Raw genomic sequence first — 27804 nt, 5'->3', positions numbered from 1 at the left:
ACTTCAGTTTGTAATCCATGATATTTTTAATCCGTTGAGTTTCCCAATAAATAAAAATAAATGAATTAAAATCACCGAATTTTAACAAAAACACACTATTTTTACCAAACATATTTGAATTGGTTTATAAATGGCTTAGTATGTATTCTTCCAAATCGTTAATAGACTAATTGTTCTGTTCCCTTCAAACACATTTTAACATCAAATAATATAATTCACGCACCAAATATCATAGAAATATATTAATTTTATGAACTACTATTTGCTTATATTAACATTACCATTCTTATATATGCAATTGATTCCTCATATTCTGGAGGATGGACAACCAGAAATTTCTAAGTATAATTTATTTATTTATTTATCTATTTTTTGAAAGAATGTATACGTAAGACAGAGATATGACAATCTTTATGTATATTAAATTCCGGCATTTCTATAAAGCATAGCTTCTCATGCGTCACTGCACTAACTATAAAATATATAAAATTTATTCTCATACATACAAATTTTTCAGAATATGGTCTTTGCACAAATAATGTTCTATGTTGAAAGGCATTTTTATACTATCCCCATTTATGGAAATAGCATCCGTTATGAATTATTTATTTATTTTTTTCCCTTAAGGAATTGATTATTGTAATCTTCTTTGATAGTAACAGTGAGAAAATTAGAATTCAATAACGTATATAGACAGTGGTCTCAATACCAATTTAATTAATTATATATATATATATCTACCGGTTGTGCTTAGCGGAATTTGAATTAGATGCCCCTAAATCTTAAATTAATTACTTATGATTATGTAAGGAATTTAGCAGGGATGGCAGTCGCTCTTTCATTCTTATTCTCTCAAAAACAATCTTTTCCCCTCAAAGGAAGTTTTGAATCAGATCCATAATTCTATATGCCTTCACAAATTTTGCTGATCTGTTATATCATCATGCGAATTATTCTATAGAAAATAAATTATCATAGTTGGATAAAAATAAATATTTTCAAAAAAATAAGATAATTAAGCATATTTATTGTGTTTTACACGAATATACAATAAAAACACATAATCAGAAATTAGACTTTTTATTTCGAAATATAAAATTTCTATAATCAGCCAATATTGAAAATGCACTTCTTCAGATTTTTTTTTTTCCATGAAATTCAACAATCAGACGTCCTCATAAAAAATTATTCAAAGATGGTTTGGATTAATAGAATTCAAACATTTTGATATTCCTTCATCTGATTGAGAAAAATAGACAATAATCTGTGAAATTTATCGATTGTTGATATCAATAGTTTATTAATAATATAATTTAAATTATTTAATTTTATTCTAAAAGTATATTTCAAATCCACAATTATGTTTTTTCAATCAAACAATGGCTCATGGCTCATTGATTTCATAATCTATGTGCCACATATCTTTTAAATAAATCGTAATTAAGCGAGCAAACCAGGAGAAGGTGACTTATTCTTCTCTCCAGGCTATGGGTAAAGGGCAATTGTAATTTCGGTCGAATTTTTTAGTTTGCAAACTACAAAGCGTTTTACATTATTTTTTTTTCAAAAAAAAAAAAAAAGTGTTTGATATTATTATCATTAATTTATTATACAATACTAAAAAAATTTAATTATCATTAAAATTATGTTTGTAAATTTTAATGAATAAGATAATTATATCCAAGCCCACACGAAAAATAGAAAATTACAAGAAAAAATATTCGCATAAACAGTGATGTAGCTGTCTCATGAAAGATTTTTGAATAAAGAAATAAATTTTTTGGAGATTTTCACAAATCTCAAAATTTAATGATTGAGATTGTATTACTCGAATATAGTGCTGATGAAAGCCCTACCTAGTACCCTATAAAAAGACCGCGCTTTGTGTTGGACTCACGAGTCACAACTAGACTAATCCTTTTTGTTAATTCCTAATTAAAGTTAATCTGTAATAATAATTTGTATTAATTTGTAATAACGTTAGTGTTGGGGTTATATGATAGGAGCTCTCTCTCTCCATCTCTGAAAGGAGGTGAAGGTGTGTGGCACGGCTTCTAGTTCATGGAATATCCAGTGGGTGCGGTTATGGTGCGAGTGGGCGCACCCTCAGGGTTTGCATGTGCTTGAAGACGTGGTTACCTTTCTTCTTTTTGGCATTGGGGTGAAGGGAGCTCCTCTTGTCTTTCCTACCCTAAATCTTTCTCTGTTTCTTTTTCTATACGCTAAATCCTCTCCACTCTCTATTGTTGTTTTGCAGGAGTCACTAATGGCGATTTGAGTTCTGGACATGAAGAATTTTCAAGTCAAAGTGACAACGTACTGATATTCCCTATGTATATAGATACTCTTTCATCTTACCTTAGGTGTATCCACTTCTAATTATGTACACTTATTTGTTATAAGTTGAATTTTTTTTATAACGTAAGAAGAGAGAAAATATCCAAAACGAATTAGTCTTCTCAGACCATGGGAGAGCCAATCTTCTAATTAATGGACTCTTAAGGAAATGAGGAAGCAAACTTAAAAATTATTCCTCACAATAATTAGTCTTTTATGCTGAAGTAATATTTGAATTTGAATAACGAGATACCTAAATGTGGCTCGATGAACTACTAAACTTTTTATGTCTCGGATGAACTAACAGTATATATATCTTTTATGCGTTGGATGAATTAATATGATTGGATTCATATGAAGTGATTTTAAAATTACATAAAAGTCTATATAGTTTAATTACTATTTATTGGTTGTGTTATTTTAATTGTTAATTTTATCATACTGGGTAGTAGTTAAGTTTTGTATTGAATTGAGGGAATTTTTTTTATCAGCAAAAAAAATTTATTTTATTAATTTATAATATTTATAAAAAACTTACTCTATCTAAGTACTAACTTGAGCTAATAATTTCTATGTCCTCGCATAATTTTGTCAAAAGTAATATAACTTTCGGATTGTATTAAAAATTATTACACACATATTTAATTTAGTTGTTAAGCTATTTGAATATATTATAATATTTTATGTAAGCTCATGTATAGATTTAATATAATGTTTTATAAATTTTTTATCGTTTGTTTATTGATTGTGTTATTTTTACATTTGGATTTTGTCGCAGAATGGAGTATTTTAGTTAAATGGTTGAAATTTTTCTCTCTTTTTTTTCAAAAAAAAAAAAAAAAGTTACAAGATGTTGAAATTTGAATTAAGAGGATATTATTAAAAATTATGTAAATTTGGATTCTATTCGTAATATCTTTATGTCCCTGCCCTATGTATTTTTTTTTCAATAAATTATATAAATATTTTTTATTAATTCGAAAATTCGTAGACAATTATTAATATCTTTATGGTCCCTGCCTATGAAATTTGACCGTTGGAATAACATTAATGTTTAATATCCTGCCTGCTCTGTTTTCTTCATCGTCAGCTTTTCCCTTTACGGTCCCAGTGTTCAAGCCAGCCATAGAAATTTTGTTTGGCAGAAAAGAAAAATATGTTTTGGTTCGTTTTTGTTTTTGACTTTTTCGGTTTCTCTCCTACAACTCTTGGCGCAGTTGGTGTGTTTGGTGGTCTCGATCCGTATGCCTACTGCTAACCTAATCAACGTTTGAATCACTAATAATTTCAATTAAGGCCGAGTTTGTTCATAATTTACAATTAAAGGTGGTGGACAATTATATAATTAGTGCCTGAAACTTAACTGCTTTTTTTATTTACTATCTAAACTTTATATTTCATTGACAAGTTTAGACAAATGTTTTTCAATTAACTACATCGTTCGACATATGTTGTCAAAAACTAAGTAGATAAATTTACTCAATAAGTGATTATTAAATATAAACAAATAAAACTATTCATGGAGGGTCCTAGAAATTTCTTATAATTTCCTCTTTTTTTTCAATATAAATAAGAGAGAAATAAAAAATAAATAAAGTGAAAGAATAAAGTAATATATTTCTTCAGATTTTCCAATAAGATAGTTCAGCCAAATACACTTAATTGTAAAAAAAAAAAAAAGTAGAATTTCTAAGTAAATTCTATAAACTTAAACACCACAAATTTTTATAATAAAACTTTTCATACTTCCAGCTTTCCATAATCATTAAGGGTATTTTAGAAATAAAAACAAATAAATTTTTATTTTTTAAATTATTCAAAATATAAAAATTTTATTCAAATTATATTAATACATGCAAAATATAAATGGAAGTACTTACTTGTTGGAGATATTAAGAGAAAAAAAAAAAAAACACTTTCCTAATTTTTTATAAGTGGTGAATGAAGCAAGATATCTTTTTTTTTTCTAAAATAATACTTTAATAGGAGGTGCTATTACATTATTACTAAATCAAAAAATATATTTATTTAATTATTATGATTTAGTATAAGTTATTGTTGAAGCGTGTAGGTTTGAGCATAATCAACCAAGTACTAACCCAGTCTGCCCGTTAAAAAACCGCCATAATTAAAAATCAATATTTTTGTTTTTTTTTTTTTTTTCCTCTTTCGAACGGCAATAGAAAACCTTAATTAATACAAATCCATGAGAAAAATGAATCGATACATGCGACCATGTCAATTTCTAACAGTGCAATTGACCCATACATGTTCAACTATCGGTCTGAAGTAAAAGCAGCTACTATTCTATTGATAATTTGATATTATAAACAAAGAAAAAAATTTTATGCTTGAGAAATACCTACCAAAAGATAATTTAGAATAAATGATAATCTCTGATTTAAAAAACGCGTCGTAGTAGCTGACTAAGATTTGGAAGGAGGAGACGGCCAATTAAACCCCGAATTGGAAGTAAATGGTAGAGCGTAGACGCACAAACAAATAAACCGCTTCTGTTATGCTAATTTCCTTTTAAATATTAATTATTTTTATTACAGATATTGTAGCCTCGCGTCCTCTCTCCCTCTCCCCAAGGAGCAGAATCTCAGATAGCTCTCTCCCTTTCAGATAAGGGCCAGGTAAAGGTCACCTCATTTCTAGGGTTTCGCTTTCTTCTCGGTTTTTTATTTCCCTCGTTTTGGAGAGGGAGTGGATGAGAGGCTACAACACGGATCTATTCGACTCTGCAACCGAGATGGAATCAGTTTATTCACGTCAGAGTTGTCCTTCCGATGGTGATTTTGGATTCGCCTTCAACGATAGTAATTTCTCTGACCGCCTTCTTCGGATCGAGATCATGGATGATTCGCCTGAGGATAGGTCCGGCGCTGAGGGTTGTACTAGTATTGCCGATTGGGCTAGACACCGCAAGAGGAGGAGAGAAGATATTAAGAAGGAAAATGGTTTGTGATTATTTTTTTCCTTTTTTTTTTTAAATTTTTTGTTATATCATATATCTATGTCTTGTTTCGTTACGGAGAAATCTTAGGTTATGAGAAGGAAAAGGTGTTGAGAAATTTTAAATTTTTTTTTCCTTCTTTTTAAATGTATAGGCCGTTCTTTTGAATTTCCAGTTTCAAATTTAATTGAAGGTCCTTTCAATGCCATATCAGCTGTGAAATTGGATTTCTCATTCCTATTTCAACATGGCTTCTAGGAAGTTTTAAGTTGACTCGCCATATTGCTTTGTTTGTTAACGAGAAATTGACCTGTCTTGGTCGATTTATTATTCATCTCGCAATATGTCCCTAAGATCTAGGGTTCCCTCTATTATGTGGCAGCTTCTAATTGATACCCGAACTTATTCCGCTATTGCTTTGAGGATGCCTGCCCTTGTATTTTTTTAGCTTTCATGTCCTCTTACTGGACCTACTGACGTTAGTTAATGTTCACAATGTGCTTTCAGCTGTGGAAGTCTCTGTAGGCGCCGAGGAGCAGATTTTAAGTTGTAACCAACATGATATGGATGATTGTGTGGGCTGTGAAAATCAAGATGAGGAAGCAGACGCAATGATTGAAGAGCCCCCTTCAGGTACTGATATAAATTTTAATCAAGTTGGTGCATTGTATGTTTTTTTGTATGTGCAATTTTTCTTTTCCCCCATCTTCTGTCTTAGGGTTTGTTTGGGTCCTTCGTGCATCAGTCAGGGAAAACTTTCATTAGTGAGCTGAGGACAGTATCATCCAAACTAGAATCTAAGAAAAGGCTATTGATATGTAAAACTTAGTTGATTCATGATTGTAAAAAAGAGCAAAACTGAAGACTAAGATTGTAAAGTATGTTGCAGCATTTTGCATTTTGCTTTTAATTATGATAATGAAGGACATACATCGCTTGTGGCCTTCAGAAAACTGTTGGAGATGATTTACAAAGCCAATACTAATATGCTCTTGTCCATCAAATATTACTTGTCTTTCTGAGTTTTTCTTTCAATAATTCTTTTCTGAAAGAACTATGTAGGGAAAAGCTGGAGGTTGCTTTCAAATGGTTCTGCTGGTGTTGAGCGTAGCTATTGTTTTCACATTATCATATCTGTTTTCCCTCCTTTTTCTGTTTCCTTATGAGAAGAAGTATTTTGATGCATGAATAATGAAATTTTAAGGTTTTATGCTGCTTTAGATATAACGTTGAGGTGACGGATAGAATCCAAAAAAAAAAAAAAAAGATATAACGTTAAGGTTTGACATTTTACCCATACACAGAATCTATTAACCTTGCTGTTATCACTAACCTGAACTAGTCATATAAATTTCTGTCATAATTTTATAGAGATTTAATTTCATGATGCTTCAAATTTCTCATTCATGTTCTTTTGTTCTATTTTTTTTTCCCTCCATAATGCTGTATATAAATTAAATGTTCCGGTACCCTTGTAGGTGATGAAGGTGCTGATGGTAATGACTCAACCTGGAGCATGGACTGCTCTACAGTTGTGAGAGTTAAAACTTTACACATCAGCTCCCCTATTTTGGCAGCAAAAAGTCCATTTTTCTACAAGGTGATTTTCCATATTTTTGGCAAAAAGACTATCTCTGGCAAATTTCTGGTCTATATTCTTTTTTTTTTTTTTTTTCCCTTACATATCCCTTCTGGGCAGCTTTTCTCAAATGGGATGAGAGAGTCAGAGCAGCGGCATGTGACGCTACCGATCAATGCATCTGGTACATCACTATCTCTTTGTTTTAGTTAGTTATTTGTTTTGGCTATCAGGAAAATTTTAATATAAACTCTTTTCTGCCTCGGGTTACTTAAAAAAAATATCATCCCCTTATTTTTATGACTTGATCTTATGATTATTGTGGTCAACTTTTCATGTCCTTGTGGATCAAAAACAATATTGTTAGATATTAACACTCTAGTATATTTTGAAGTTCTACATTGTCCTAATATGCGTTTTTATTTTACTAGTTTATCACAGCAATAATTTGGTCGTGAATCAGTGTACTAGTATGAAGTTTATATTACTAACCTTTCTTTTCTTTTTTTTTTTTTTTAAAAAAAAATTGAACAGAGGAAGCTGCCCTCATGGAGCTTCTGAATTTTATTTACAGCAATACATTATCAACCACAACAGCGACTGGCTTGCTTGATGTGCTTATGGCTGCTGATAAATTTGAGGTTGCTTCATGTATGAGGTATTGCAGCCGACAATTGCGTAACATGCCCATGACACCAGAGTCTGCCTTGCTTTACCTGGAGCTTCCCTCCAGTGTTCGAATGGGTGAAGCAGTCCAACCATTAACTGATGCTGCGAAGCAATACCTTGCATCTCGTTATAGGGATATGACCAAGTAAGCTTCCTACCTTCCGTCCCTTTTTCTTATTTGTGCATGTGCACTTCGTCTCTAGTTTTAGGACCAGTAAGTTTAGGTGGTCTTATCTATGACTATAAGCAAATATAAGTTGCTATAGTTTCTTGGAACAGCTACATATCCAGTAGCAGTACAGTCAAATTTTCTGTTGAGTTTTTCTTTTTCCTCTGATGTAGTATAATTATTATTTTTTTTTAACTTCCCTGTTTGGGTGGCTTGTTTTGAACATTGACCAGATTCCAAGAAGAGGTGATGTCCTTGCCCCTGGCTGGAGTTGAGGCAATTTTATCCAGTGATGACCTACAGGTTGCCTCTGAAGATGCTGTATATGACTTTGTGCTGAAATGGACAAGAGCTCAGTACCCAAGCATCGAGGAGCGTCGTGAAATCCTGGGTGCACGCCTAGCACATTATATTCGCTTCCCATACATGACTTGTCGGAAGCTTAAGAAGGTTTTAACATGTACTGACTTTGATCATGATGTTGCATCCAAGCTTGTCCTTGAGGCCCTATTTTTCAAGGCTGATGCCCCGCATCGGCAACGAACCCTTGCCACAGAGGAGTCTGCATCCTTGACTCGTCGTTTCATCGAGCGAGCATACAAGTATAGGCCTGTTAAGGTGGTAGAATTTGAACTACCTAGGCAGCAGTGTGTGGTTTACCTGGACTTGAAGCGTGAAGAATGTGCAAATTTGTTTCCTTCTGGACGGGTTTATTCTCAGGCATTCCACCTGGGTGGACAAGGATTTTTCTTGTCCGCACATTGCAATATGGACCAGCAGAGCTCTTTCCATTGTTTTGGTTTGTTTCTGGGGATGCAGGAGAAAGGGTGTGTAAGCTTTGCTGTGGATTATGAATTTGCAGCCAGGACAAAGCAAACGGAAGAGTTTGTTAGTAAATACAAAGGGAATTACACATTCACTGGGGGCAAGGCAGTTGGCTACAGAAACTTATTTGCCCTTCCATGGACTTCCTTCATGGCTGATGATAGTCTATACTTTATAAATGGCGTTTTGCATCTTAGAGCTGAGCTCACCATCCGGCAATGACTTCAACTCGAAGTTCTAACCCTTTTGTTTTCTTTCCTAACTTTAACCAAGTATGAGATGTAATAAGTAGGCACCATGTATTGAGCTAGTTTTGATTGGAAAGGTTAAACATCAGTTAAACTGTCCCTTTATTAATTTATAATATGTAGGAAATGGAAGTGTAGATGTGGTTGCATCCTTGGGATGAATAGGTTTCTGTTCTTGCTTAAAAACGCAGCTTGAGACCATATAACTGATGGCTATGGTGTTGTGTTTGATTTTTGCATGTGGATATTACTGTGGTCCTATGGTGGTCATGATATCTCCGCTAAGCAATGTTCTTGTTCATTGTGGTTGGCTGATATGCGGTGATACCTGCATCGCAATAAATATTGCTTCTTGGGGTTCCCTCGACATCGGAACGTATTCTCAAGTTTCTTTCTATTTTGGCAACGGGGCCCTGTTATTTTGATGATAATGCGGATGACACAGTTTTGCCTAAATTCTCAGCCCTTATTTCTGTTGGATTTGATCAAATGAGAGATGGACTTTAAAAATGTCTCTCTATAAGCGGGCTTACCCCAGCCCCGAGTTGGTAGTGGGTTTAACCTATATAGAAAGCAAAGCTTTACTTTACTATTATGAGCGAAATTAGTCAGCATCTGCATTAATTGGAGGTAAGGTCGCTCGTGGCATAAGATATTAGCCATTTTCCGCTGAAGTAATTGGAACGATGACTCGGTCCTCTAATCAGTTTGTTAGCCGACTCAGTTCTCTGAAAACGCTGGTGATGAGATCACCCTTTAACATGAATCAATTAATTCATCACCCAGGAGCTCGCGTGACTCCGAGGACATATAATCTGGTCTATGTCGGCATTCCATCATAATCTGAAGGGTAAAACAGTCTATCAGTCGCCTCGAAACCCACGCAATTTCACCGACTCGCGGTGATATATAAGGAGACTTGTATAGGAGAAAGAAGGAAAAACCATAGTCAGGTTTTAACGACCAGAGGCGTAGACAGGGAGATAGAGTGTAGGGAGAGAGCGAGCGAGCGTGAAAAGAGTTTCGTATTAAAATGCCGAAGAACAAGGGAAAGGGAGGCAAGAACCGCAAGAGAGGAAAAAATGAGGCAGACGACGAGAAGCGAGAGCTAGTTTTCAAGGAAGACGGTCAGGAATACGCTCAGGTCCTCCGTATGCTAGGAAATGGCCGGTGCGAAGCCATGTGTATTGATGGTTCCAAGCGGCTCTGCCACATCCGAGGGAAGATGCACAAAAAGGTCTGGATCGCCGCCGGGGATATTATCCTTGTTGGCCTTAGGGATTACCAGGATGATAAGGCTGACGTCATCCTCAAATACATGGCTGATGAGGCCAGACTATTGAAAGCTTACAGTGAATTACCTGATAATATGAGATTGAACGAAGTGATGGCTGGTGGTATTGACGACGAGGATGATATTGCTGGCGATGATTACGTTGAATTTGAGGACGAAGATATTGATAAGATATAAATTCCCGTACTGTATTTCAATATAAAAGGTTTTTTTTTTCCTTTGAAATTCCGGTTTGAGCTTTTTACTATCGTGTGTAGTATTAGCCATTAGGATGTGAATTGTTAAGGATAGCCATTCTTGTGCTGATAGTGAGCTAATAACAAAATCAAGAATTACTTGATAAACAAAAAAAAAAAAAAAAAAAGGAAATGTCAATTCAGAGGTGATTCAGGATGGAAGGAAATGCAAGAAGGCCCTGGAAGATTTAAGAAAAAAAAAAATAGTGGTTTGGCTATTGGGTGAGGATTAAGCTGTTTGGAATTGTATTTTCTATTTGTTATTTGTTTTGCCTTAGATCTAAGCTGCTTGGGAGTTGGATTTTTTATTTTTTATTTTTAGAGAGTTTTTGTAACAAGGTTTCTTGATGTAAATTTGAATGTAACCATCTTTGGATTCTTGGAATCGTTAATTTTATCTTAGGAAAGGAAGTGAGAATGTATGAAATTCATTTTAGTCAATGATCATATAAGCAAGAGTGTAGTTGCTGGATGAAGTGCATACACATGAAATTGCTGATCCTTATTACAATGATGGACTGGGAAAATATAATAAAACAGTAACACCGTTCATACAAAGCCCTAATATACAATATAAGATTTAAGTATGTCTTACAGAGAGGGGGATACAGAGTACTGAAATGAAATCAAGATCCGGGATAAAGAAAAAGTTTGTCGCTCGCTCAATCAATCATATGTATCTATTCAGTTCCAGCAATCTTCTTCTTCAGTGCGTCAATATCTGTGGCTAGTTCTTTTCTGCTCGACTGAGGAAGCAAATACGTTGTGTATTAGCAATGTATATATGGTGCTCTTAGCTCAGCAAATATCTGATTAAATATATCAACAAGAATCTGGTTCCAAATTTCAATTGCTATTTCCCAAGAAACTAAATATCTGATTAACCGTAGATTTTACTATCAGCTGTTTCTATTTTCTAACCTAGTCCATTTCTCGAAATACTGCATAAGAAAGCATAGAAAGCATGCATATGCTCTTACCTTGAAGAGAAGGTATCTGTAGACAAACCATCCAGTATATCCAAGCCCAACCAACTCCATGATCTTGGGCAGCTGGTGAAACAGAAACACGACAAGATTAGACGAGAAATAAAAGCTTCAGTTACCCTTGATGATAATTATTTCAAAAATGAACCCACCAAAGGTACTGAGTTGATAGCTCCCACAACAATGGATGATAGCCAAACGGCAACTATTGCCCCACCCCCATAGAGAAGCACTGTGGATTTGTTTTCAACCGCATCCCACTAGTAATAATAACAAATACAAAATTAATCTAGATAGATAAACTAGAGACAGCAAGTTTAATCGACAGCGTTTTCTACAAATGTGCCAGCTTTGTTTCCTTACCTTTTCCTTCAAATCTGTGAATAGCTCACTAGGGTCGACACTGGATGTATCTTCTGATGAAGCTCTAATCTGATGGAGAGAAAACCTGCGAGGCTCTGCTTGAAGAAACAAGAATCCCATTTTCAATTCTTCAATAAACTTTCAAGTGACTAACTCCACACATGGTTACTCGCTACTCATGCTTAGATTACCATAATATAGAAATGACAGGCAGCTCAAATCCATAAACACTTGAAAGAACAGAACAATTTGGAAATGATTTTGTACACAGAAGGGTTTCAATATCAACAATATTAGAATATATTTGATATAAATGAAAATATTTACTTTCACTCTCATGGAATTCAATATAATTTAACCATTTGTAAACAAAATTATATTTCAAGAATGGTTTACACCAAACTAGCGTTTAAGTAGTACTTGCAATTCGGTACCCAACTTGTATCTACCCATTATCTTTCCCAAACAATGTTGAACCCGTAAAGCCAATGCCACATCAATGAACAGGATAAACTTAATAGGCAACATAAATTAGTTACTTCTAAGAGATAAAGAGTTGTCGCCCACATTCCTCCTCAATTATCATCTAAACATTTCCCCTTTCAAAAAGCCAAAAAACAGAGCAGATTTTTTTCAGCCAACCAACAATCGCATTCGTATGCTCTTCTACTAAAATGCTCCATGAAAGTGAAATTTGCTTGGCTTATCTTCTTACACTATTGCACACTAGCTAAGTAACGATAAATTATTATTATTGTTATTACTTAAATGTGAGAGTAAACAACACCTGAGACTTGTTTAATGGAAGAGCGGAAGGAGTGGGATGGCAAGCGAGGAGGGAGGTAAGGCAAGGCTGAGCAGCGAGTGGTTCTGTTGGCAGAAGGAATCAAGGCAGCGGTGGTACCCGCCATGGATGAGGATGCTGCCGCCGCATAAACCGTCGCTGCCATTGAGATATTGATGTGTGGCTGCCCAAACTCTGTGGCTTTCTATCCTTTCGAATTTTGATCAATGTGTTTGTTTTAATTTTGATTTATTTATTTTTGTTTATTTGAAATTTTGAGTGTTTATTATCCGGTGATGATATTTTTGTGCTGAGTTTCTGACTATCATTCTGCTAACGACACGTGTAGGAGGCAAGCATTTTGATTGGCTGATTCCCTATCTGTAATCCACGTTTGAGGCGCGCTTTCTTTCTGCCTGGCCAACGGTAGAGTTCCAATCTGGTGAAGCCGCATCTATAGTTTGCGTGTAAAATCTGAAAATTACTACTATTATTGTTTAATTTGCGTATGAAATGACTAATGACAAATGAGTTAGTTTGTGTATCTAATTACTAGATTATGTTTTATTTTTGAATGTTTCTTAAAATCCAATTTTAGTAAATAAAATAAAAAATAAAATTATTTCTCATCCACTAAAATCATAAATTTATAATCTTGTTAAAAATGAAATCTAATCAATTAAATTTCATTTTTAAAATCGATTATTCATTATATAATTGGTTTAAATTATGATAGAGCATGTAAAAATTTATTTCTATCTTTAGCTAAAAATCTGCTATTAGCATTTAGCACTAGATCAGCAACATAACTAAACAACCTAAATTAGATCGAGTTTTAAAAATTAACAATATAATAATGTATGTTTAGACTACATCAAGGCAGACGATGATGAGAAGGTGAGTTGGAGCACAACGATAAATCAAATGAAATTCTACTTGTATATGAAAAAAATAAAAATAAAAGAATAGGAATACATTTATGGATGAAACTTGAAATTTTCTAATATTTTTATAGAGAATAAATGTACCATAATTTCAATATTTCTTGCCACAAAAAATATTTCCTTTTCTTCTATATATATTATCATTTTGACTGCCTTAGACATTAATTTATATAAAATTTTCCTTTCGACTAAATGCAAATGTATTTTCCATTAAGATCAAATTTGTACTTTTATTTTTATAAAATCGAGACTGTTTATCCATCTGATTAATATGTTATTAGTAAACTTTTACTATGTATTAATAATAAAAAAAAAACTATGTTGCTTAAAAGCTTGTAATTAGTAGTTTAAATCTAATAATAGTAAAACATCAAACTTAAATTGAAAAATGATATACTTTATTTGTCCAGTATTTCACCATCATACAACAGAAAACAAGAAATTCCCTATCAATACTAGAAACTTAAAAATAAAAACAATATACAACATTTAAATCCTCAAGCATACAATAGTTGATGGTAGTTGGTCATTGGCTAGGTTTTGGCGCGTCATTAGCGGCAATGTGAAAGTGAACAGCCCATTGGCCGGACCAATCAGTCTTTCAAATCTCAGATTTCTTTCATTTCCCCTTCTCTCTAGCGACCCAGTAAGCGGTATCTGCAACTTCTTTAGCAATAATCGCAGAACCCTCCACTTGTAAACTCGTCATAGAAGCCGGCTAATCATTCATCAACAGTTACATTATACAATAATTTTCAAAAAAAAAAAAAAAAAAACACTATAGAAATGATAATAGTTTCGCAAGTATAAGTTTTTCTTTTAACTAACTATCATATCTAAAACGTAAATTTAATACGAAAAAGATAATATTACATTTATCTTTAATCCGAATTTGCTTATAGCTCCTCTGGAATAGATATATAAAATGAAAGGACATTGCAAAACAAGTCAGAAAGGAGAAAGGTCCTTTCTTTTGGGGTGCCAGTCTATCATGGCTCCCTAACAATAAGAAGAGTACCACCCCTTCCCTCTCTTGACATATTATATTCCCTTGCTCTATTCTGCATCTTATTATCCTGGAAACTTCCAAAGATATCACAAACAACCCAATTTATGATTTTTCAGAATCTTTCATCTTAATCTCAAAACCACTTTCCCTTCAGCTAAAAGGTGATTCTGGTTTTACATTGCTCAAAGATTGTCCTTTCAAATCTTAGTACTAAAGTTTTATTCTTGGATTTCCATTTTCTCCGTTAATTTGGTGCAAAAATCACTGAGTCACTGATTCTTGTCTGGGTTTACATCAGTGCTCTATTTGATCCATATCTTTGTATATAGTTATATACATTGTCATCCTTATTCTTTAATGGGTTGAAAATTCAACCGTTATGTAATTCTTGAGGGTGCTTTTGAGGAGTACTGTGATCTTGATGGGTTGTCAAAGAATCTGGCAGATCATCTACACAATCTTTTGTTTTTTGTCGTTGTTATCATCTTCCAGGGTTAATGGCTCATTGAGTTATGACACCGAGTCTTTAGATGAATCAATTCGCAACTACGCGATGGAAGCATTAGTAAAACGACAACGTACTGGTATTTTAATAAATGTTTCTCTGCCTGCAAATTTTTCTGACATGGAGGTCTCAATTGTTAGGCTAAGGAGCGGTAGTTTTTGGGAGAGAGGAGCAAATTTTAGTTCCTTTTATATTCCGCCAATGGTTTTACCATTCCCATTTGTGAAGAGGTTAGCTATTGTATATCAGAACTTGGGGAATTTGTCTTCTCATTACTATAAAGTTGCTGGTTATTCATTAGTTGCTCCTGTTGCTGGGTTTGCCGCTTATGATGCTACAAATTTAACGACATTAGGTGATGAAAAGCTCAAGTTTAATGTAATGGGTGGAGACATTGTGGTTAATTTTGGAAATATTGGGGAATTAAAATTTGGAAACGAGGAAGAAATGAAATGTGTCAAATTTGGTGATGGTGGGTTGGTTCAATTCAGGAACTTGATGGAGGGCTATAGATGTCTTGCACAAGGTGATGGTCATTTTTCCATTGCAGTTCCATCTAAAGAAGATAAAGAAAAGAAGAGAAAGGCATTGTGGGCTATAAGATTTGCAACTGGATTTGTAGGATTAGTTTTGGTAATTGTGATTTTGGTCACTACTTATAAATTAGTAAGGAGTAAAAGGGTTAGACAGATGGAAGGTGAATCTGATAATGGAGTGACTATTGATGTACATTGGATTGGAAGTAGTAAAATGCCTTCTGCTTCAATGGTAAGAACACAACCAGTCCTCGAACACGATGATGTTCCTTGAGTTCCTTTTTCTTTCTTTTTTTTTTTTTTTTTTTTAATTGATCACCAAAGAAGCAATATTTGCAGCTTGTGACTTGTGATCTCATGATTGGGCAATTTGTAGTCACATTTTGATTGCTGAGAATTCATAAATACAAACAATTATGGTTCTTCTCTTTTCTTTGATCATTCTCCTTCTGATAATACTGTTGCTGATAATTTTGGTTGAGAATGTTCGAGGCATGTTCATTTTCGCATGAAATATAAGAGAACAATTGGGTTGGCACTAGTTACAACGAAACATGAATTATAGTCTTCAGAAGCTTAAAATTGAAGAAAAACAAATGCTATGCTCTGTTTCCAATTTCTTTGAATAGAAATATGCCGCTTTTGCTTACTTGCTTAGAGATATTAAGATTATTAACAAACTAAGTCTTAAGATTTATCAATGGGGTGGAGTTCACAATGTTGAAGGGAAAAAGGAGGATCAGAATAAGAGCCATTGATGATACCCATTGTAATAATCTTATTTGCAGCTTCTGTGGCATGTATTCCATCCCAGCTAACATAGTTATAAGGATCATCACAAGCTAATGCTGTAACATTCTTTCCATCAATCACTCTAGTATTCCCACAATAAACTTTAGGATTAAAATTGTAAGCACCTCCCCCTTGTCCACAACATGCTTTAGTAGAATATTTAAGCCCTGTTCAAAAATTTGAAAAAAAAAAAAATGAAAAGAAAGAAAAGAAACAAATACATATTGAAATTCTTAAGTTGGTCTGAGAACTGTGAGGTTTATGTAGACCTACCATGGGAAGTGGGACGTTGAAAGAGCTGTAGCATAAGAGCATTAATGTCTACATTTATAAGCGAAGCATTTCGAAGTGCCACTCTAGCTTCACTCAGTGCCTGCTTCAACATGTTATTGTAATCCACCACTGCATTATTGTAAGAAATTAAGCAACCGAACCGGTCAATGTCTGAGGTATTCTTAGGAAGCCCTGCTAATAATGCAGGATAACATCCAACTGGTGCAAGATTGAGAACAAGAAATGTACGCCCTCCCAATGCATATAGCTCCTTGAAATTTTACCAATCAACATTAGCAACCAAATTCACAAACTGAAGAGTCCAATGCTATTTTTCTAATTGTGTACATAATGTGAAAGTGTACTCACTTTGATAGTGCCAACAATCTGTGCAATTACTTGAGGAAGATACTGCTTGACGCCAGCTATCCCAATAGCTCCTAAATTGGAAGTGAAATCATTTTGACCAATATATAATGTGTAGATTGATTTCCCAAAAATGTCTGGTGATGGAAGATTAGTTGATCCTGAGGTACAATGATACAGTTAGTGGTGCAATGATCATATTTGGTAATGTTTGTAAGAATTACCTGTCTTCTTATTAGTAGAGTGAAATTCATCAACTTTAACTTTGAATTCTTTCATCTGGTTGAGCTGAATTGCAAGAGAAAAAGGACTGATTCCGGTCACGAATAAGGAAGTGTTTGGCAAAAGCACTGTAGAGGCCAGCGTTGCATAGTTAGCTCCGTGTCTAAAATCAGACCCAATTGATTGCAGGTATGGACTCAGAAATGGGAATCCTAGAGCTTCAGCTGCAGAGAGTGAAAGACAAGTCGTACTCATTTTAATATTCTAATTTGAAAACAAAGAACAGTGTCGTGTCGGTGATTTTTGTCACCTAAGAAATCAACGATTAGTCTGCCGTCGGAGGCCCGACCTACCGGCCTCCCAAAGTAGGTCTTTCCGAAAGGACCAGACTGCGACGGAAAAGCTGCCCAAAACCCACCGGTGTCTGAATTAGAATCGCCGAAGTTGAAGATTGCCTTGAATTCACACTTGGAGTAACTTAAACTACATGACGTTGCCATCATCACTAACCAAAGCTGCAGGAACTGAGGCCGCCGGAATAAGCACATGTTCATCATTTTTCTTGCTATTATTACAGAAAGTGGATTCTTTTATGTTATAATACAGTAGCTTGATTCTGCCACTACAAGAATTTGAACAATCGAAACAAGGTCTGTCATTTTTAAAGCTAACCTCCATTTCAATTAGTGGTTCATAATCCATTATCTAAACTTGGGCTTGCCCTGTGTTAATTAGGTAAACTAGTTGAGTAACGAACTTTTCTCTGGCCCACAAATTATATTCCAACCGTCATGGATAATATAATTGGAGCTAAGCCTGATTTAGCTTCTCGACCACTGTAGAAGAAATCCAAATGCAACCCAAGCCCAATGTAATATCAGTTTAATATTATTTTTCCAATTTTACCCTCAGCCTCCGTATGTCCATGTTTCAGGTGATTGCGCTTTTGAAGCCAATGTGTCAGGATGCGTAACTGATTTAAGGGTATATTCGTAAATACGAGGTCGTGCAAGGGATAATTGTGGGACCACAATAAGTGTTCATATTTTGACTTCAGTTTAGAAAGGGTGAAAATTTTATAAAAGTTAAATAGTGGGATCCGATCTTAAACATTTTTCCTTCAGGTCCACGTCAACAGGGACCCACTTCTGTTGCGTAGCGAACTAATGTGCCTGCAAGACACGTCATCCTGTCGGTAACAATGCGTCGTCCGATTAACCTTCAAATGAAATGATAAGAGAGATTTAAATAAAAAAAAGAGCGGCCACCACGTCAGATACCTACAATCACATGTCCTTTTCTCTACGCACCACGAAACGCGCATCGTCGTTTATTTTGCCAACTAATCAAGGGCCCATGTTGCATCTCTGACGTGGCTTCTGACGCTGATGTCATACCCCACCAGGCGCAGTCACATGCACTCTTTTATACTTTGTTTGGGAAGAGGGGAAGGAAAATAGGGATAGAAAATTTTACTGCTCCTCCCAAAATAGAGTGAAAATGAAATTAAAATGAATGTAAAACTTCTTGATATTTTGCCTCAAACTAAAATTTTACATTACATCCATCCAAACAAAGATTTAACGTCACAACTCACAACAATCACTACGCCACGCCTCTTTTTCTCTCTCCACATTTTTTTTTCTCTCACTAAATCGTTAACGTTCATGCCACGAGAGATATGCCCTTATGTGTTTTTCTTTTTTCAAACAAGGAAATTCCTTCCTTTACCCTATTATTTGTTGAAGCTTTTCTGTTATTGTTTTTGTGCCATCTACATACGAATATCTTGATTATTTGTTTTAGTATACAACCATGATAAAATTCAATTGTCCTTAATTAGAAATACAAGATTAATCAACATTTAATATTTTTATTACCCTATAATCTGTAATTAAAAATCTAATGTTCCAAAAGAAATGAAAATAGATATTCATTTGCAAGATAATGATTTACAATATATACTTTATGGTTAAAAATAAGATTGTTTTCGTATAATTATTTTTAACGATCATCAAAAATTCACATGATAAATTAGTAGATCCACAAAATCCATACACGGATCTGCACATCCCAACAATTTTCTCCTCTATACTAAAAGAAAAAAAGAGAAAAAGAAAAAAAAAATTTGCTTGCCATTCATTGGACCAAAGAGCTTGGGTGCGAACAGAAACATTGAATTATGCACAATAATAAATAATATTAACCAGCAATGGAAGCATAAGAATAATATAATAGTTCAGGCGAGAAAGAAGTGCGCAAGAACCAATGTAAGGCAGGCACGTGGTGTCCTCCACGTGGAGATTTGGCAGTGACACGTGGTCCATTTAAGATCTCCAGAATGTCCAGGAGACGTGATAAGTGAGCTGTCTATGCAACCATCCGTCTGGCGGGGCCCACCAGATTCTGAGTCCAGCTGCGTGGGACACGTCAGTCTTCGGACCACATTTCACCGACAAATGTGAAAGCTAGTGGGGACCATTTCCTTGTACGTGTTAAGATTGAGATTCTTTTTAAGCCGAAGGCAGGCCTCGTTGGCAGAGATACTCTCTCATTCTCAAGTGGCGTGGCTCCTTTGTGACCGTTAGATTAAACCCATCCTCTCCGCTAGATCAAGTTTTGTCAGAACTGAGTCTCTTTATCTGATTTATTATTTATTATTATCTTTTGTATTTTATTTTAAAATTCTTAGGCAACGCGAGTGTTGTGCGTACACGCAGGCGCCTATGGTGAGGTGACTTGGAAAAGTGATTGAAGAATTAACATTTCAGGCAGTTAAATGAACGGTTACGATTAGTGACAGCATGATGTTGAAGTCAAACCATGGTGCGTCAGATATGGAGTGCTGTCCGCGTATGAAAAAGTGCATGGGGGCCACAATCTGAATTTTGCTTTAATACCCCTGCTCATCAATTTTTTTTAATTAGTATAAATTTAATTTCTTTAATTCTCTATTTTTTCATATTTTAATATTTTAACGAAAATATTTACAATTAAATAGTTAAGTTCCAAAATATCTTCAATTAGATGTGTTCATACAATGTGATAAGTCAAAAATATAAATAAGACTGAAGTGTCGAGTTTTTGACTGACATTAAATGAATATAGAGTTGTGAACTGGTGACTAGTTATAATAAATATATTGAAAAATAGAAATTACTGAACTAACCTTGAATTTAACGTTATTGTATTTTACATTGAAGTTTTGGTTCAATGATGGAAATTAGATTTTAAATAACAAAAACTGAAAGCAAGGAACAGAGAAACTTATTATTGTTCATTGGAGATGGAAAATGGAAATATTAAATAATATAATATATTTAATTCATTAAATAATTCTTTATTATTTTTGGAATCGATTGACGGAGGACGCGAATCGAAGAAGCGAAGGAATAGCCCGCCATGACACGCACGTCTGAAACGAAAATGCGCCGCAAAGATGCCAGAAACCGATACCTTCCCCTTTTCCTTCTTTTATTTTATTTGTACATGTATACTTTTTCATCGGTAAATTCAAGCTACACGTACATGTAATGAGTTTTTCAAATCAAGCAAACTAAGGACGAAAAATAAATTAAATAGATTATTTGTCATTTCAACTTTTTTCTTACGTGGAAATTGAATATCCATTTCCCTTGTTTAGCGAAGCATGAAGAAAAAACAAAACAAAGCAGGTGTTGATACACATGTTTTTCTTTTCCAAAATTTATTTATCTCAGAATATTAAGGACATATTTTTTAGCACATTTAAGATTTATTAATTTTTCGGGTTTCGTTTTATTTTTATACGTTTTTCAGTTGATTTTTTTTATCATATTTACAAATTATCAGATTAATTGGAATAGTTTTTTTGACACAAAAATAAGAAATGAAATGAATAACTATTTTTATTGTGAAATGATATATAAATATTTGAATGATATAAGTTAATCTAGATCATGTACGCAAGTGATCCCTAACCTAGTGTGGGTGATGCTCTGAAGGTCTTAAATTCAATTTTTGATATTGTAATATTTAATTTCTTCTATTTATAGTTGATTGTCTTGCTTATAACGAATTTTAAATTATTATAATTACTGCGAACAGTTAAAATGTGAAAATTTATTGCATATCATAATTTTCTTTAATCGTTTTTATAATACTCTAATAATCTCGTCCATTTGTAAAGTTTTGAAATTTATCTATTATCACGATTTCAAATTTCTTTTTATTGCTTTTTTCTTTCATTGTTGTTTGAGTACCTCGCCTCTAACTCTATCCCAAACATTCCTCGACTTTCACTAGGCCTAGTGCATGGCCGTTACTCTACCGTTTCTTAGTAATATTGCCCACTTCGGCGAAACTTGAAAAAAAAAAAAAAGGGATGTGAAATATAATTTTTTTATATTTTTAAAAATTAAAATGTATTTTTTTATAAAATAATTATTTAAAATTTTCTCAGAGTGCGATGGCCTTCTCAGGACTCCACCTAGTTTTGCCTATAAAGATATACTTTCGTAATTTTTATTTTAAAAGATTTTGACAATTAGGGAGGAGTCGGATATTGAATTGGTATAAATTATAGTTCTATTTTCTGGAGTTTGAATGAAAAAGTAAAGAGTAATATTTATTTTTTTTTAAATTAAGTTAATAAAAGAAAATTTAGTTTTACAATCACATAAAAAAATGTAATGTAATTCCACATAAATTGCTTCATGATGATCTTAACTGTACAAATAAAAAATGACATAAATAATTTAATAAACATAATACACGGTGAAAAGAAAGTCAGTACATTTATGTAAAATGTTACCGATTAACATATTATGTTCAATATTCTTACATTTCTCTATTCGAAAAAAATGTGATTGAAAAAATAATTATAAAATGTTTGATAATAAAAATTATATATTTTTTAAATTACAAAATATCTTATTGGACAAATTCATAAAGAAGAGAACCGAAGAAATGATTGAGATACCTTGAGATTGAATAGAGTGGCGTAAGCAACCAATTAGCTTGTAAATGGTTTTTTTTTGAACAGAGCTTGTAAATGGGTTTGGTTAATCATGGATTCCAAAGGACCTATTCATTCTAGTTAAATTTGTTGTGTTTTTTCTTTCTTTTCCCCCTTTTCCAGTTTTAGTTTAAGCAAAAGATACCACGTAAGCCACATGACGGGTGGAATAGGTTGGACCCTAACTCGAGACGCGTAGATCGAGTTATTGGATAACACGTGTACGGTAGAGGTGATGTTGGAATAAATAAATGGCCAGCGCGAATATCGATGGTCCAGCTCAACAACCACCACAGCCCCCTATATACGGTGTACGCATACACTTGTTCTATATACGACACGTGTCCGGTGACGTGGATGTTGCCTTGGCGCTCCCTTCTCGTTCTTCTTCTTCTTCAACCCTTCCCCTCTCTCTTTCTCTCTCCTCAATTTCTCTCTGCAAAAACGAAACCGAACTTTTTTATTTTCCTTCTGTTTATAGAGAGAGAAAAATGCAGGAGTTCTGAACTTACTACTCAGGTTTCTATCAAGTAATTTAAGTTTTACTTTTAGCGAACATTTGAAGATAGTTGAAGCATTGAAGTTTCCCTCGCTTATCTAATTTCGTATTTTCTGAAAGCCGAAGAGAAGCAGATTTGGGATTGGATAATTGAAGGTATGCGGAATTTTCAGTTTTTGTCTCTGAAACTTTTGCATCTTGCTCTCTCTTTTTTTTTTTTTTTTTTTTTTTTTTTTTTTTTTTTTATCTATCGTTCAAGTACTGTTTGGCTGGCGAGAAAATTTTGGAAATTAAAAGGGACATGGAAAATTTTGGTACATGTAGATATATGCTCAAAACTGCGGTTAACTGTTTGTTTCGAGTTTTCTAGCCTTCTGAATTGAATTTTTTTTTTCCTTTTTCCCTTTTTAATTCCTTTATTAAATTTCATATCTGAGGAAAAAGTATCGATTAGAAACTTATCTGGATCTCTTGAGTTTGTCGTCGTTTCTTGTAGGAACTCTGAATCAGCTTGCGATTCAAAATCTAGCAGCGAGAAATATCAGCAAAATTAGATAAAAGAAATGGGAAAATGGCCTAGTCATTGAGACGATGATATAAATTGAAAACTGTATTAAGAGGATAAACTGGTGTTTCAGGGTTATTTTTGTCTTTTAGCTTCCGGAAGGTGCTGTGGGGAAAGGATTTGGTGTCACTTGTTCACTTGTGTCCGTCGCTTTCCTGCTATCCAATTGTACTGTAGAAAGACTTTAATACCCTTACCCTTGAAAATATTTTCAGGGCTGTGGAATCTCTCCGTTTATTTCTTGGTTATTTGTTGCCAAGAAAGATGAATTAAAGGGGAAAACTTATCAAACACTTATTATTATACTTAGCATGCAGTTAATTTTCTAGTCTAAGCTATGATAAGATGGCTAAATTGATTCAAAAATTCGATTTAGGGTGTTTTTGGATTGGATCTTTAAGTCTTTGGTTCTAACCTAATTGATCACTTATTTGTGTATATTTCTGAATCTAAAGTGGAGTCGTCCTCTTGATGAGATGAAGCTGGTTTTGAATTACCATACATAATTCTGTTTTCGTTTTTATTTGACAAGGAGGATTAGTTTAATGATTATTTAATTTGTTTAAGCACCGTCTCGTGTTCGGCGTTCCGTCTGCGCAAAAACTTAAAAGAAGGCTAAAGCTAAGCTACACAATTTTTTAAAAAAAATTTTTTTAACTGAAAAAGCTGAAAAATCATATCTTTATTGAAGTCATATTTACGCATGGAACGCTTTGCCAAGTGAAAGTGTGCTTTTTAGTGTTTGTTTTGCCAACTAGGATTTTGCATATCTAACATGCGTTTCTGCAATGAGAATGAATGCTTTATCAGAATCAGAGACAAGATTTGGAGTAATGATTTAGTTTGAAAGATCGCATAATTTCCTGATTTGATATCAATATTTGAATTCTGGCTTCCTTTGGGGGTTTTTCTTTTCTGTCCGTATCTGATGTCAATTCCACCTTGACATGTCTGACTCTTGTGCAGTTGACTAAGTTTACTCAACAAAGAAAAGTGATAATTGTGCTTACTGTCCATATTATTTGAGGATTTCCTCCTATTGCTTTACCATGGGAAACAACGAAGAGGGAAAGTCCTCTAAGCCTGATAAATCAGCTTCACCTGCACCAATGGTAAGATGAAAACAAATTATGTTTCTCGTTTGAAACTGGAATGTTATCTGGGTGATTTTTAAAGAAAGAAAACAGGAACATAATTGGAAAGATTCTCTTCTTGTTTGAGTTAGTTTTTTGCACTTGATAGAATGTGAAAATAATTCTGTGAGAAACCTTTAATTCAAATTATTTTCTATGATTGACTTCTGAATTTTTGTCTGAGTATTGGTCAATCCTTTTGCATTGACAGGATCAGACCAATATTCATGTATATCCTGATTGGGCGGCCATGCAGGTTATCTACTTATGCATGCATCTCTTTTCCCCCATCTTTTTATAGCAGTTGCTAAAACATCATTAAAGTATTAAGCTATATCATACTGTATTCAAAAATTTGTTTCTGATGTCTTTAGGCATATTATGGCCCTCGAGTTGCTCTTCCACCATATTACAACTCGGCAATGGCATCTGGTCACGCTCCCCATCCATACATGTGGGGCCCACCGCAGGTATTGCTTGCAGTTCTTGGAAAGTTATTTATTGTGTGTAGGATTTCTCAAATTGTTGCCATCTTTATTTTGTTTTCTCATTGAAGAACAAGTTAGTAAATCGAGGACCAAGATAAACTTAACTTCCTAATTCTTCCAGCCTATGATGCCACCTTATGGGACTCCTTATGCGGCAGTCTACTCACATGGAGGAGTTTATGCGCATCCAGCAGTTCCAATTGTGAGTCTTCATTTTTTTTATTTCCATTGTTTGGTCAGAGTCTGTACTCTGTACTTCGCTCTGCAGTTTGGAGCTTCAAAATAGTTGATTTACATGTTGAAGGTTTCACTGTAGAACAAACTAAGGGTTTCTAAAACGCTTATAAATTACTTTTTGGTAAATCTAGGGATCACATCCTTCTGCTCCTGGTGTTCAATCATCACCGGCTGTAAGTGAAGCCTCATTTCCAATTTTTCCTTTCTGGACTATCAATTTAAATTTTTATCTTGGTGGTTTGCATATTAATGATCTAAGATAAGTAGGAACTATATCAGTGTGAAAGGATAGAAAATTGTTCATCTTTGCAATGCATTTATAAATTGGTCCTTGACATAACTGTTTTGCACTAATGCAGGTGGGGACACCTCTGAATGTAGAAATGCCTACAAAATCTACAGGAAATACAGACCGCGGTTTGATGAAGAAGTTAAAAGGGTTTGATGGGCTTGCAATGTCAATAGGCAATGGCAACGGTAGTGGTAATGCCGAGAGTGCTGAGGGTGGGGACCGGAGGCTTTCTCTGAGGTTTGTAACTTTACACTTTATTTTTGGGGGACTCGCTCTAGAGAGGTGCCAGCAAGAGTGTTTTCTCAACTTATCTTTTGTGGCTAGGCTAACTTCATATCATTTTACCATGTGAACAGTGCGGAGACCGAGGGTTCCAGTGATGGAAGTGATGGGAATACATCCGGGGTGAGACCTTTTGTCACTAAACGAATATTTGCAAACATTTTCAGTTTCCTTTGCATTTGATTTTGAATTGAAGAAGTTGCTAAATCCTTACTATAATCTTTGTCCTTCATCAGGGAAGGAAAAGGAGTCGTGAGGGAACACCAACTATTGGTATTCACCAACTCTATCTTGATTAACAATAGAATTGATATGGAATTGCAGTTTTTAGTGGCATCAATTTTGTAAACACTGTGTGCATTCCACTTCACCACTATATAGAATAGTAAAATAACAAAACTTCCCTATGTTACTTCCCTATTTTTCACCTTTTTGCATCTGTCATTCAATAATTCTCCACTTCAGTGTCAAAGCCTTGGGCCGAAGTTCCGCATTCTTCTATTGGATTGTTTAAGGAAGATAATTAACCTCTTAAGTTTCCTGCTCATTTGTTAAGAAACGTGTTTTGTGTTTCATGTTTCATTTGTTTGCTTCGTACGGCCTGCTACCTGACAAGCATATTACTGGCTGCTTGATTGTGATTATAATCTTGAGCTTTCTTATTATCCAAAACTCCTAATATGTACTTGATATTTATATCAACAGCTGGAGAGATGAGAAGTGAGACACCAGCCAGTTCTGCTCCTAGTGGAGAGGTGAATGCATATTCTGATAAGGTATCAGGTGCTGCTGTGACTCCAGCTGGTTTTTCAGAAAAATCAGTGGGAGCAGTAAATTCGCCTCGCATGAGTACAGCATTGGAGCTTAGGAACCCTCCTGTTAATGGTGCTAAGACAAATGCTACTAACATTCCACAACCTTATGCAGTGCTGCCCTCTGAAGCCTGGATACAGGTATTTATTCTAGTGGCACTTGCTCTGTTTTCCCTCTTGTCCATATTTTGATTTGACCTTTGCTTTAAGAAGTTTCAATTTTTAACTAGATAGTGCATGCATTATTCTGAGGAAGCTTGTGATTCTGGTGGTTTGTTTAGAATGATCGGGAGCTGAAACGGGAAAGGAGGAAACAATCGAATCGAGAATCTGCTAGAAGGTCAAGATTGAGGAAGCAGGTAGAGTAAATAAATAAAATATGGAACTGGTATTAGTTTGAACATCTTTACCATTCTATCAATTTATCTCATATATATCCTCCTATGTAGGCCGAGACTGAAGAACTTGCTCATAAAGTCGAATCCTTGACCTCTGAGAATTTGGCATTGAAATCAGAAATAAATCAATTGACTGAGAAATCAGAGAAACTAAAGCATGAAAATGCAGCATTACTGGTGTGCCTTTGTACCCCATTGTATAAGACCTTTAACAGTTTTCCCTTGTTCAGAATTTATTTTATTAATATTTGGAGTGGTGAACAGGAGAAGCTAAAAAATTCAAAGCTAGGACAGGCACAGGAGACTATTTTGAACAGAAGCAGCGAGCAGAGGGCCTCAGCTGTTAGTACGGAGAACCTGCTGTCAAGAGTTAATACTTCTGCATCTGTTGATAGAAACGCTGGAGAAGAGAGCGAGCTGTATGAGAGAAACTCGAACTCGGGGGCTAAACTGCATCAGCTTCTGGGTGCAAGTCCTAGGGCAGATGCTGTGGCAGCTGGCTAATTTAGTTTATCCGGAAGTTTCTTATCATATTTAAATTTAGAAGCAGCCTTTATGTAGTTTTGGCATATTACAAGCCCAAAATTACTTCTAACAGCTAGTAGGGGTGGAATGGTTTGAATAGGATTGGCAACTCATCTGAGACTCTCAATCTTGTAAGTTAGCTTTTCTCATGGCTGGACTGATTTTGTTTTGTTTTTTTTTTTTTTAAAAAAAAAAAAAAAAAAAAATCAAAATTGAGGGTGGTGGGAAGTTCACTGAAAGGTAGTGTAAATTGAAGAGAATTAGAGATTCAGTTTCGGGGAAGGTGTTCCTATGAATATGAATCTGTTTGTGAGATTTTTACTGATGTAGATATTTTATGTCATATGCGTTAGAATGTCAGTACTTGAGAAGATGTATGAAATGCCTGTATGTTGTTACTTCACTCTATCCAATTCTCTACGTTGCCTGTTAATCCAATATCAAAATTCTAGAAGCTCCGAAAAATGAAGTAATTAACTTG

General features: G+C 34.4%; 6 protein-coding genes across 8 annotated transcripts; 4 read left to right on the top strand and 2 right to left on the bottom strand.

The window, feature by feature from the left end:
- Positions 1-4783: 4783 nt before the first annotated feature.
- On the top strand, positions 4784-8923 carry LOC105642899 (BTB/POZ domain-containing protein POB1). Its single transcript, XM_012227885.4, has 6 exons — positions 4784-5300; positions 5804-5929; positions 6775-6896; positions 6996-7059; positions 7410-7689; positions 7947-8923. Exons 1-6 carry the CDS (start codon positions 5051-5053, stop codon positions 8758-8760), a joined length of 1656 nt encoding a protein of 551 aa, XP_012083275.1. The 5' UTR covers positions 4784-5050; the 3' UTR covers positions 8761-8923.
- Positions 8924-9176: 253 nt separating this feature from the next.
- On the top strand, positions 9177-10788 carry LOC105642898 (eukaryotic translation initiation factor 1A). The gene has a single exon (XM_012227884.4). It carries the CDS (start codon positions 9820-9822, stop codon positions 10255-10257), a length of 438 nt encoding a protein of 145 aa, XP_012083274.1. The 5' UTR covers positions 9177-9819; the 3' UTR covers positions 10258-10788.
- Positions 10789-10797: 9 nt separating this feature from the next.
- Positions 10798-12698, bottom strand: LOC105642897 (CURVATURE THYLAKOID 1A-like protein). Its single transcript, XM_012227883.4, has 5 exons — positions 12453-12698; positions 11666-11760; positions 11455-11562; positions 11297-11368; positions 10798-11062 (listed from the first exon to the last, which is right to left on the bottom strand). The coding sequence occupies exons 1-5, from the start codon at positions 12613-12615 to the stop codon at positions 10997-10999; spliced, it is 504 nt and encodes a 167-aa protein (XP_012083273.1). The 5' UTR covers positions 12616-12698; the 3' UTR covers positions 10798-10996.
- Positions 12699-14273: 1575 nt separating this feature from the next.
- On the top strand, positions 14274-17322 carry LOC105642895 (transmembrane protein, putative (DUF1191)). Its single transcript, XM_012227881.4, has one exon. The coding sequence runs from the start codon at positions 14824-14826 to the stop codon at positions 15715-15717; it is 894 nt and encodes a 297-aa protein (XP_012083271.1). The 5' UTR covers positions 14274-14823; the 3' UTR covers positions 15718-17322.
- Positions 16026-17742, bottom strand: LOC105642896 (GDSL-like Lipase/Acylhydrolase superfamily protein). Its single transcript, XM_012227882.4, has 5 exons — positions 17407-17742; positions 17099-17320; positions 16878-17035; positions 16509-16779; positions 16026-16402 (listed from the first exon to the last, which is right to left on the bottom strand). Exons 1-5 carry the CDS (start codon positions 17651-17653, stop codon positions 16131-16133), a joined length of 1170 nt encoding a protein of 389 aa, XP_012083272.1. The 5' UTR covers positions 17654-17742; the 3' UTR covers positions 16026-16130.
- A 4644-nt stretch (positions 17743-22386) lies between these two features.
- LOC105642894 (common plant regulatory factor 1) lies at positions 22387-27726 on the top strand. 3 transcript variants are annotated; one of them, XM_012227877.4, is made up of 13 exons: positions 22420-22747; positions 24123-24268; positions 24501-24545; positions 24664-24759; positions 24899-24979; positions 25146-25187; positions 25374-25543; positions 25663-25711; positions 25825-25861; positions 26294-26541; positions 26682-26759; positions 26850-26975; positions 27063-27726. In XM_012227877.4, exons 2-13 carry the CDS (start codon positions 24206-24208, stop codon positions 27300-27302), a joined length of 1275 nt encoding a protein of 424 aa, XP_012083267.1. In that variant the 5' UTR covers positions 22420-22747; positions 24123-24205; the 3' UTR covers positions 27303-27726. The 3 variants fall into 3 exon arrangements, with proteins under 3 accessions (XP_012083270.1, XP_012083268.1, XP_012083267.1); XM_012227880.4 differs by lacking the exon at positions 24501-24545 and having other exon boundaries at positions 22387-22747; XM_012227878.4 differs by lacking the exon at positions 25146-25187 and having other exon boundaries at positions 22389-22747.
- Positions 27727-27804: the final 78 nt, after the last annotated feature.

The sequence above is a fragment of the Jatropha curcas genome, chromosome 5, assembly GCF_041381405.1.
Source record: "Jatropha curcas cultivar XTBG-Jc1 chromosome 5, XTBG_Jcur_1.0, whole genome shotgun sequence".
Taxonomy (NCBI): Eukaryota; Viridiplantae; Streptophyta; class Magnoliopsida; order Malpighiales; family Euphorbiaceae; genus Jatropha; species Jatropha curcas.
The sequence above is the reverse complement of the archived record's forward strand: the minus strand, read 5'-3'. Positions and strand labels throughout refer to the sequence as shown.